This window comes from Salarias fasciatus, chromosome 17, assembly GCF_902148845.1.
Source record: "Salarias fasciatus chromosome 17, fSalaFa1.1, whole genome shotgun sequence".
NCBI lineage: Eukaryota > Metazoa > Chordata > Actinopteri > Blenniiformes > Blenniidae > Salarias > Salarias fasciatus.
The window spans coordinates 2,913,180-2,924,435 of record NC_043761.1 but is presented as its reverse complement, the minus strand read 5'-3'; the positions used below and the strand labels follow the sequence as shown (position 1 = coordinate 2,924,435).

Here is an 11,256-nt window from a genome sequence, read left to right as displayed (position 1 = left end):
TGAACATCCCTGGATTTCCCCCCTGAGCCAGACTGTCACACACTCTTTATGCAGGTTTTTTTTTTTTTTTTGCCTCCTGCATTGCTGCTGTCATATTTACAGCAACCACTAGAGGGCAACACAAACACAACCTTTTGTCTCCTGCTGAAGTTAGCGATCAATTTCAACCAGAAAAAGAAGACTTTTGACATTAATTTCATCCTTCAGAGCCCAAAAGATGCAGACTTTTAAATGTTAAAGTTAACAAACAGTCAAAAAGTTAACTTTTATACAGCTGTGGTTTGCTGAAGTTACATATCTGGAAACTCTTGTTTGTTACTCAAACTTGTTTGTTACTTTTTGGTTTCAATTTTTAACGCAAAAAACACTTTTAATGGCAATTTTTTCTAAATTGAACTTACTAAACTACGCTGCTGCCGTTGTTGTTAAAATCGCCACTAGATGGCGGCACGTAAAGCAGCTAAAATGCCACACGGGGTAGAAGCGGTGCGCAGGACGCGGTGCGCTCACGATTTGTCACCTGATTTAACGGGTGTGACGTCCGCTCGCCGCTAAAAACAGCGAGCGCTATATTTAAAGCGCCTCCACTCGGGTACGGTTACTCCTCCGGGGACGACTTCCTCCTCATCGGTGGATCAGGTCCGACAAGCTCACACACACACTCTTCACACACACACACACACACTCCTCACACACTAACGCTCCATCTTCTGGAGGATCAGCGTTTACCACCTGTTTACTGCTGTGAGGAAGGGGAAAGTCTCCAGAGGCTTTTCGTACAGAAATCCCGGGTTTTGTTGTGGAGTTTTGTCCTGATCTCACAGACTCTGTTTCTTTCGCTTAAAGACACTTGAAGGAGGAAACAAACCTGTTTTCTGCAAATCAGGGTTACGGTTAACAGATCTCACTTGAACTGCTTTTAAAGGAACAAAAATGTATTTCTTAATTCTGTGATGTTAGTGTTGACTTGAAAATAAAAGTTTAGGTGAATTGATTTCCTATAATTCCGAAGCATCGCCTCATTTTCATCGTTGTTCCTGTGATATTTAAATCACATGGCGTCTGCTTTTTGTTCTTAAAAACCTGAAGTTTTCAGAAAAAAAAACTTTTTTTTTTCAGTTTTGTTCCCATCATAGCTACAAAAGCTTCTGGAAGGCGCCAGATTTCTAGAAAATCCAGGTACTTGAATAAATGAAGGCAGAGTCTGTTTTCCCCTGGTTTGCAAAAACACTTTTTTTTTAACACTGAAAATAAAAAAAGGGCTTGAGTTTTATTCACTATGCAGTTACCAACAGAAAAATTAAAGATGTTACACTAGTAAGAACAATTGAAAAAAAAAGAGATTAATATTGAGGCTTAATCGTAGTTTGATAAAGTTTGAGGGAAAAAGAACGAATGAATCTCACCAGATTCTCACCGTTGTTTCTGTCATACATGCAACAGCCACTGGGGGGCGCCTGAGTCACTCTTACTTTCTGAACGGTAGAAACGCTGTAAGGCTTGAAGAAAGACAGTAATAAACTGCAGATTAAATCAGCTGGACTGAAACCTGAGACTCGATTTAAAGACCTGAGATTCACGGGAGGAAACAGGAAGTTTGAAAACGTCTGCTGCACTCTGGGCGCCCGTTCACACCGCGACACTGAAAACGCAAAGTCTCCATGGAAACGGAGGAAAACCTGCATGAGTTCCTAACAAGGCAACATTCTGAAGATTTTTCTTTTGCTAATATTTTGTCCTGTCATCCAGGATCATTTCTATATTTTTCTTCTTTTAGAGTTAAAATATTGTTAAAATCTAGATTTTAAGAATGTTGTGACAATATTTCTACAATATTTTTATCTTTACTGTAAAAAATCTTAATTTCATTACTTTTAACTTTTTCCATAAATTCAGAAAGTTAATGTTTGTTTACATTTCAAATTTCTTATTTGAATATGAGTTCCTTCTTAACATTTCAATCTTATTTTTAATAATTTGATTGATTTTAGTTTCATTCTTGATCTTTTGATCTTTCTTGTCGATTTGGACGCCTTCCCTCCGTTTCTTCCATTTCCTCCTCGGTTTTTCGGCGGCTGGTCGGGTAAATCCTCGCCAGCTGCTGCTGAATCCAGTTCGTTTTCCTTCTTTTCATCCGCTTTTCTTGACGTGTGCTGAACTTTCATGGAGGCTGAATCTGAATCTGTGCCTTCGGGTCTGAAACCACCTCCAGCCTCAACGTTTTCCCGCCAATTTAGCAGTTTTTGGCGGGAAAAAAAGCGCTGACTCGGGGCGTCCGTCCAGAAACCTCCGGAGGACTTCCTGTTTTATATTCCCTGAGGGTCAGGAATCGAACCGGAGACTCCTGCTCCTGCTTCTCTTTGGCATCAATCGATGAGCCAGCGCAGCGCCACCAGCAGGCTGAGCGCGGTGATGCGGGCAGCGACCGTGTGGCCGGCAGCGCCGCCGCAGGCCGGCTCCTGCGGCGTTTGGTTGCAGATGCTGCTGGTGGCGTTCTGAGGGGCGGCGCCCGTCGTCACGGCGACGCGGCGCAGGAGGAAGTCGTGCCTCATGGCGGAGTAATCGTCGGGACCATGCGGGACGCTGAGGGTCTCCGTCAGGACCTCGTGGCCCAGGTATGTCACCTGAAACCAGGGAGGGGGCGGAGTCAGAGGGGTGTGTGTGTGTGTGTGTGTGTGTGTGTGTGTGTGTGTGTGTGTGTGTGTGTGTGTGTGTGTGTGTGTGTGTGTGTGTGCGTGTGCGTGTGCGTGCGCTCACAGTGAAGCTGTATTTCCCGGGCAGCAGCAGCCTGTAATACTCTCCGTGTCGGTCGGTCCTGAAGGGACACATGTTCCTGCGACCTCTGACCTCCACCACCGCGTTCTGCACCGGCGTGCCCGAGCCGTCCAGCACGCGACCTTTGACCCCTGCAGACACGGCGACCGTCAGCGTGTGCACACCTTACCAGAGCGTGTGTGTGTGTGTGTGTGTGTGTGTGTGTGTGAGGTACTGACCCAGGTGGACCTGCTGGATGAAGGCCAGCAGAGCTTTCCTGTTCTCCGACCACAGAGCAGGAAGTTCAGCGGCAGGAGGAAACTTACAGCAGGACACCTCCAGGGTGACGTCCAGACACTGAGCCCACACGTAGTTATAGTCCTGCATCCCACCTGGAACACACACACACACACACACACACACACACACACACACACACACCTCCAGACACTGAGTCCATACGTCGTTATCGTGTCCTGACTACCCCCTGAAACACACACACACCTGCCAGAGGGTACCAGTGGTACCCGTTGGTGACCCCGCCCTGGAAGGGCCTCCCCTCCTGGCACTCGTCCCCTCGGTGCATGGAGGCGTGGTTGAAGGAGTAAACCTTGGCCAGGTGGACGAACACGTCGTCGTCGGGCGTCACGCTGGCTCCGCCCACCAGCTCCTGACCTGACGGGTTCGCGGCAGCGGGGTGGAAAATAAAAAGAAACGACGACAATCGTTCACAACGCTGCCGTGAAGAGACACACAACCACCAAAAACAACCAAAACTAATGAAAAATGACTAAAAAACAATTCAACAGAAAGTCCACTATACTATAGACGTGAGCAAAAAATACACATCTATATCTAAAAATAGAACATAGAGAACAAAATCACAACAAAAAGACACTGATTACGATATAAAACAGTCTGATAGAAACAAAATAATCAGACAGATTAAAAAGACGAACTGATAATAGGACAAAAGGACCATAAAAAGGCAAAATCCTTCAAAAAAGGAATAAAAACTGACACAAAAATACAAGAAAGTTACAGTTTTCACGAGCATTAAAGAAGAAAAACATGATTATTGTCATGGCTCAGTAAAAAGAAAAAAAAAAGATCCATTAAAAAGGAATAAAGATAAAACTACTGTGAACTTAAAGAAAAAACAAAAACAGTACCGAAAGGGCCTAAAACATCCCAAACCTGAAAAAAATTAGAGACAAATCCTACAAAATGATTGAAAAAAACTCATAAACCCTCCAGGTATTTCATGTTTTTTTTCTGTAGTTTCCACCAGCAGATGGCGTCATCTGTCCGGGTCTCTATCTGGATGATCACACTCTCAGTGAAACACACACTGCTGGAACTCTGCTGACTTGTCCTTGTCGTTTTAAACTGTGGCTTTCGAGGCGCCGGCGCCGCTTCACCTCCGTTACTGTTGTCGTAGGGATAACTGGCCACCAGGGCTCCGCCGTGAAGGTTCGCCGAGAGCACGAAGGTCTCGCTCTGCAGCCAGCTCATCACGGCCCGGGTCTGGAACACACACACACACATGAACAGACTGGCCTGCTGACTGGTGTTTACGTAAAAATAAATCAGGCCGTTCAGCAGGATGAGCTGCTGTTTCCTTCAGAAAAAAATATGAGAAATGGACACAAACACAGAAAGATGGGAAGAAAAATCCAAATAAAAAGTGACTGACGTCTCGTTTGCTGCAGTTCAAGTAACAACCAGCAGAGGTCAGAGTTGCAACAACGGAAAATCAAGAGCTTTAAAGTCCAAAAAATAGCATTTTAATGTTATTATTGGACTGACAAAACTATTTTTCCCTAAAATGCTTAAAGGAATACTCCACCCAAAAAACGATTTGGCCTCATTTTCTACTCACCCTCATGCTGAGAAACACTCTGGAGCACTTTTTTGACGTTTCAAATGCAGTTGGAGATGTTTGGGGATTTTCGTTGTCAACAAACAGGGACCGACAGAGCCCGACAGAAAAAATGGTCCATAAAATCCACAAAACGTGCCCATTTTCCTTCATACTGCTCGTCCGCTGTAATCCAAGTGTCCTGAGGGCGTAACGTCCATAATTAATTCTTAACGAGGTCATTTAGTACATTTTAAGAGGCCAAACAGGGCGCTCTCATACAGCTCCATTGCATGTCTGCACGCGCACCCTGAACTACGGAAGCCGCGGCAGACCAAGCAACACGCTTGTGCCCTTTCAGCAGGACACCGAATTCAAAGCTTTAAAACAGTAGCCAATCACTTTTGTGATTGTCCACAGCTCGGTCACTCACAGCAGAATATATACAGCAGAACTTCTTCTTCTACGCTTGCAATTTAGAAAAGTAGTCGCTGAAAGCGCGCAAGCGTGTTGCTTGGTCTGCCGCGGCTTCCGTAGTTCAGGGTGCGCGTGCAGACATGCAATGGAGCTGTGTGAGAGCGCCCTGTTTGGCCTCTTAAAATGTACTAAATGACCTCGTTAAGAATTAATTATGGACGTTACACGCTCAGGACACTTGGATTACAGCGGACGAGCAGTATGAAGGAAAATGGGAACGTTTTGTGGATTTTATGGACCATTTTTTCTGTCGGGCTCTGTCGGTCCCTGTTTGTTGACAACGAAAATCCCCAAACATCTCCAACTGCATTTGAAACGTCAAAAAAGTGCTCCAGAGTGTTTCTCAGCATGAGGGTGAGTAGAAAATGAGGCCAAATCGTTTTTTGGGTGGAGTATTCCTTTAAGTTTGATGATTTATGCCATTTTATGATACCAAAAAAATATACTGAGGGCATATATTATAGTGAGATGACTAAAAAACACAAAAGATCAAATGTAAAGAGACAATCAGCAAAAATGCATAGAAAAAAAGGAAAAACAAGCACAATGTGGCACGAATGTCCCACTACGACAGAAAAAATACCTCTAATAGAGAGAAAATGGGAAAACAAAAGACAGAAACCAACAATTCCCTGGTATGTTTCAGTGACCTGTGTTGACCTGTGACCTGTGGTGCAGTACCAACAGCCACCAGCAGAGGACATTCTGACCATCGTCAAAGACGAGACATGACGAAAACATGCAGAAACTCCAACAAAGATGCACAAATGCCACAAAAAAAACACAAAAGTCCCAGAAAGGGGCAGAGAAATGTTACAATACGACATAAATAGCAAGAAGAACAGAAATGACTCTAATGTGCTTTTCCCGTTTGCTCGTGTGTTGCAGTACCAGTGGTTGCCAGCAGAGGGATTCACACTGTTATCAGCAAAATGAAGTGAAATCCGGGAGAAAAAAAGTTTTCCGAAATCTTATTCCCAACGTCGAGAAGCAACGATGAGGTTGGTAGTCCGAGTCCCGAGTCACATGACCCACCTCAGCCTCCCTCTTGCCCCCTGCTGGCTCCTGCTGCCGCTTCAGGCCGGCGAAGGCGTCGGGGAAGTTCCTGTTCAGGTCCACGCCGTTGGCGTTGTACCTGACAGGACAGAGATCCACGAAATTAAACAACACACACAAACACGCATCCACACACACTTACAGTGTGTGAAATGTAAAACTAACGGCTGGAAGTTAAAGGTCATGACCTCAGTCAGTGCTTAGAACCAAAGGATGTTTAGAGAACATTAATCCCAACACGACGGGATGCTAGAAGGATGTGCACACTCAGTGTGTGTGTTTGTGTAAACAGCTTCCCACGGAGTTCCTGGCCGTCAGGGAAGAGTTTCTTTATTTAAACTGTTCGAACAGCAGCTGCAGAGGTCATGAGAAGCAGATTGATTATTTACTGCTGCAGCATCAGAAAGCATCAGACTGTATTTTTATTCCTCAGCGCTTCACTGCGTCTGTTATCCCCGTGTTGTGTGTGTGTGTGTGGCGTGATCGCATGACCCGACGACATCGCAGGCCACATTTATTTTGATGACGAAGCCTTAATGATCCGACGGGATCAGATTAGCCCGGAGTGTCGCTAACGGCTAATTGCTAACAGATTGGCCTTCAGACGTCTCGACGTTCTCCTTAAAAGGGAAGGAAAGGGGGCGATGCGGGCGGACCACACACACACACACACACACACACACACACACACACACACACACACACACACACACACACACACAGCAAGTTGTTTTGATGCCCTCTCTGTTTGCAACCAAATCTTTTGCATCTGTTAAATTCATATTTTGCTTTTGGGCTGGAAAAGGATACTTGATTCAGGTTTTTTCTGAGCTTTCCTGCTCGATAGCATGCTATCAGCGCCATAAGCCTCTGCAGGTGTTTGATTTTCTCCAAAAAAGCAGCTTCATAAAGACGCCGGCTGCTGTTCGGACGTCTTCACACCGAAAGCTGCTCGGCGGCGGGAAATCAGAGCTCAGCTGCTGGAAATCTGCGAGGCGTAAACAGAAACTGCAGGAAACACTCAGGGCTCCTCTGCTAATGAAAGAGAGAAGGTTTTAGAGCCACCATCAGCAGAGGAAAGAAAAATCCGAATCCCATCAGGAGGTGGAACCCAGACCACATGGTTCTCCGCAGACTTTTACTGACGACCTCGTGACCCCGTGAGTGGGTCAGTCAGTTTCTGTCATGATTTGTTGTCTTTCTGTGGCTTTTTGTTGACTTTCGGTTGATTCATGAATTGTTTTTACTGGACTTTAAGATCGTCACAACTTTTTACATCATGAATTTTTGTGTTGTCATGAATTGCGTCTCAACTTATGTCATGAGTTTTTGATGTCATGTCTTATTCTGTCATGACTTTTTTCTTTGTCAGGATTTTTGATGGCAGGACATTTAGTTACTTTTTGTATTGCCACACATTGTCATGACTTTTTATGTCACAACCTTTGTTAGATCAAGACTTTCGTCAAGTTACGACTTACGACTCACAGCTGGTTATGTTGTGACTTGTTTTAGGTCGGACTTATTGTTATGCTGTGGATTTCTGTATTGTCAGGATTTGTTACATCACAACTTGTGTCATGACTTTTTGACTTTTCATGTCAGAACTTTTAGTGATGTCATGACTTTGTCTTTTTGCTTTGTCAGGATATGATGTCGACATGTTCTTACTTTTTGTCATGTCATGACTTACATCGTGTCTTTTTGTATTGTGAGGATTTGTTTTGTGGTGACTTTTTGACTTTTTACATCAGAACTTTTTGTTGTGTTGTGTCAGGTTTTGTTATGTCACGACTTTTTGACTTTTTATGTCATGACTTGTGATTCAGGCCTTTTTGTGATTCAGGACTCGTTTTGCCAGAGTGTTTTTGCTGTCTTGACATTTTTTGATATTTTGACTTTGTGCCACATCGTGACTTGTTGCTCTGTCATGTTATATGATGATTGATCTGTTGTGATCTGACATTATGGGATGGGATGCTTTGCTGTTATTACTTTTATGTCATGACATGTCACGCTACGACAGGCCATTTGATGGTATTTCATGTTGTAATGTTATTTCAGTTTATATAGCATGTGACACAACACACACACACACACACACACACACACACACACACACACACACACACACACACACACACACGCAGAAGCCAAACAAGCCCAGTTAATTAGGTTGTCCCGACAGTCCAACCCAGTGACCTCTGATGAACAGAAAACACTCAGACGGTCCAGAGGAAGGAGACTAAACAGTCGTCAGGACTGTGATCTATGTGATACGGATCTGCAGTTTCCTGCTAATCAAAGTCTTCTGGGCGTTGGAGCGTTGCATAGTTTGGTCGTTTCATAGCAAACAGGCTTTCTCTGCGTTATCTGAACTCTTTGTGTTTTGTTGAAGCGGAGAATTTCTCTTTAACAACAGAAAGAGGTTTTTTTTTAAAAGCTCTAAATGCACTTACATTCATAGTGATGTCTAAAAAAATGGAAAACTCGGAAGTAATGGAAAGAATCAGAAACACAGAATTGATTATAACAAGCAGATGTGTGTGAAGTGTTTGTGTGTGTGTATGTGTTGGTGTACCTGCCCTGGCTGTACACACAGTCGGTGTTGGAGGAATCGAACCCGTCGGGGTTCATCGTCGGCAGGATGTGGATCCGAACGCTGTGCAACAGTCGCACCGCCCACGTCTCGTTGTTGTTGAAGCTGCGCACGAGGTCGTCGATGAGGTGGAGGAGGAGGACCCTGCCCAGAACCTACAGGCACGTGCGCGCACACGCACACACACACACACACACACACACACACACACACACACACACACACACACACACCACATGTTATTTAAAACTGTGAGCTTTAGCATTGAAAAATGTTGCCTTATTGCAAATGGTTCGCTTGTTCGCAGCTGTTCTGCAGATATGAAGAGCAGAACGTTTGGTCCTGCTTCATTCTGTCTCTTTTTGGTTTAGTGAATCTGGTCTGGTTAAAGACTCGGCAGCAAACCGTCTGCTAGTTTTAGTTTTTAAAACAGTTGTATCATGTAGCTCTTCCCGTTGTTCTACGGGGGAGAAAAAGCCGTTGCTAGCTTCAGCGCTAACTCCCTCGACTCATTGTTGCCTGTAAAATAATGAAATTAAAAATGTGACGTGCTGAAGGTGCTGCTAGCTACAGCGCTAACTGTTTCAGGTCAGATTCTCATTTAAAAACAGAGTACAGCAAAATGTGGTCCACGTGTTCACAGGGTGCTGTTAGCTTCCAGGCTAACTCCATTAGCTTCCTCGCTGGAGTCTTTTCAGTCACTTGTGGAATTCTGGGTAAACTGTCACACGTTTCACACGTCCGCCGTTGTTTTAGAGCTCCAGGCTGAACCTTTTGGCATGAAGCTCCTTTTTCTTGCTGCGTTTCATCCTTTCATTCGTTCATTCTTTCTTTCCATCATCGGCGGGCGTGGAGCTGCTGCTGTGAGTCAGCGAGGAATTGAAACACACTCCGGAGACGAGTCAGCAGCTGTTCTTTCTTTGTGTGTGTGTGTGTGTGTGTGTGTGTGTGTGTGTGTGTGTGTGTGTGTGTGTGTGTGTGTGTGGTAACCTGACAGAAAGAGACGACTTTTTATTGGACGCTGAGGAGCGGAATTAAAAAAAAAAGAAAAAAAAGAAGAGAATGAATGAAAGCCTCAGGAGTGAGAAAAAGAGAAGGGTGGGAAAGGTGAATGGTGCGCACACACACACACACACACACACACACACACACACACACGTGTCAGGACAGGCTCTGCCTCCGGCCATCTGAACTGTGTCTTTTCTCTCTGCTGCCGTCACTAAAACACACAAACCCGTTTCCACGCTTCAGCGTGAACCTGCTGATTCCCTGCAGTCGTTTGGTCGTGTAATTAAAGGTTTCAGCAACAATAAACCGACGCTGGAGCACAGAGGAGGTGATTATTATACAATACTGAGCCCTTCTATATCTAATCTTCTGCAGAACCTGAGACTGGAACAGCCTCAGATCAGGACCACGCTGAGACCAAGTCCAGAGAACTCCAAGACCGAGAGACTGTTCTGACTGTCAAAGCCCACCAACAGGTGCTCTTTGGAGAAGTGAGAAATCAAACACAGTGTGTGTGTCTGTGTGTGTGTGGGAGGGAATGAGGGTGAGGCTTCCTCCTCAGAGACTGAAGAGATTTGGTTCTATCATCAGAACTCTTCATGAAGGAATTTACTCTCCATCAAAGTGAACTAAATATTTAAGAAGCGAAGTGAAGTTTCTGTTAAATCTCGCTCTGGTTGGAAAGAAAAGTAAAGAACAATAGACACACAGCTTTAGAATAAAATAGAATTAATTCATTCATCCCAGAGGGAGAATCTTGAAAGAGCAGAGTAGAATCTCTGCATTTATATGGGAATTTTTATTCCTCTTTAAATCAAAATAAAGGTTAATTCTGCTCTAAAATGTCGATGTAAACACATGAAATCTTTATTTGGAATTAGGTTTAATTCTGAATACACCAGACAGTTTTTTTTCTCATTCAGGAGCCGAATTCTATGTAAATTAGATGTGATTTTATTTATTATCAACATGGTGGCCTGCGTCCCGCGGTGGATATAATGAAAAGAGTGGATGGACGGGAGCAGAACAATGAGGACATTTTCAAAGCTGTAGCATCAAACTTATTCGAGAAAGAAAGAGAAATATTGCCGCCAAAATTTTTGTTTACTTTCAGCGGACGTCACTACGTCACACCATGTAACCAAACTCGGTGTGGAACAGAAGATAACTGAATGGAGTCAAACAGAACGCAGGTGAGTAGAACAGAATGACTAGAAAACTCCAGAGGAAACTTTACTTTGTGCCTGCCAGATGCTGCCGTGTGTGTGTGTGTGTGTGTGTGTGTGTGTGTGTGTGTGTGTGTGTGTGTGTGTGTGTGTGTGTGTGTGTGTAACTCCTCCATATTCACTGTGAGCTCTGATTTTAGATCAGCCATGACAGTGAGTCAGCAGATTTTTATCCCGTTTGTATGGTTGAAGAATTGTCATTTCGCGAGAACCAAAAGGCAAAATTGAAATTTTTTTTTTACTGTGAGCGTCAGAAGCCTTTCATGGATTCATCC

The 11,256-nt window shown here is 44.3% G+C and overlaps 1 protein-coding gene across 1 annotated transcript in view; it reads right to left on the bottom strand.

Annotated features, from left to right (window-relative positions):
- The window catches only part of cpm (carboxypeptidase M), a 20,363-nt gene continuing 9,107 nt past the window's right edge, over positions 1-11,256 (bottom strand). Inside the window, exons 4-10 of the mRNA XM_030113997.1 lie at positions 8,730-8,902; positions 6,128-6,227; positions 4,176-4,281; positions 3,259-3,429; positions 2,994-3,146; positions 2,758-2,906; positions 1-2,624 (exon numbers count right to left, since the gene is read on the bottom strand). Of these exons, the coding sequence (XP_029969857.1) occupies positions 2,367-2,624; positions 2,758-2,906; positions 2,994-3,146; positions 3,259-3,429; positions 4,176-4,281; positions 6,128-6,227; positions 8,730-8,902 (1,110 nt within the window). The 3' untranslated portion in view covers positions 1-2,366. The remainder of the gene's footprint in view (positions 2,625-2,757; positions 2,907-2,993; positions 3,147-3,258; positions 3,430-4,175; positions 4,282-6,127; positions 6,228-8,729; positions 8,903-11,256) is intronic.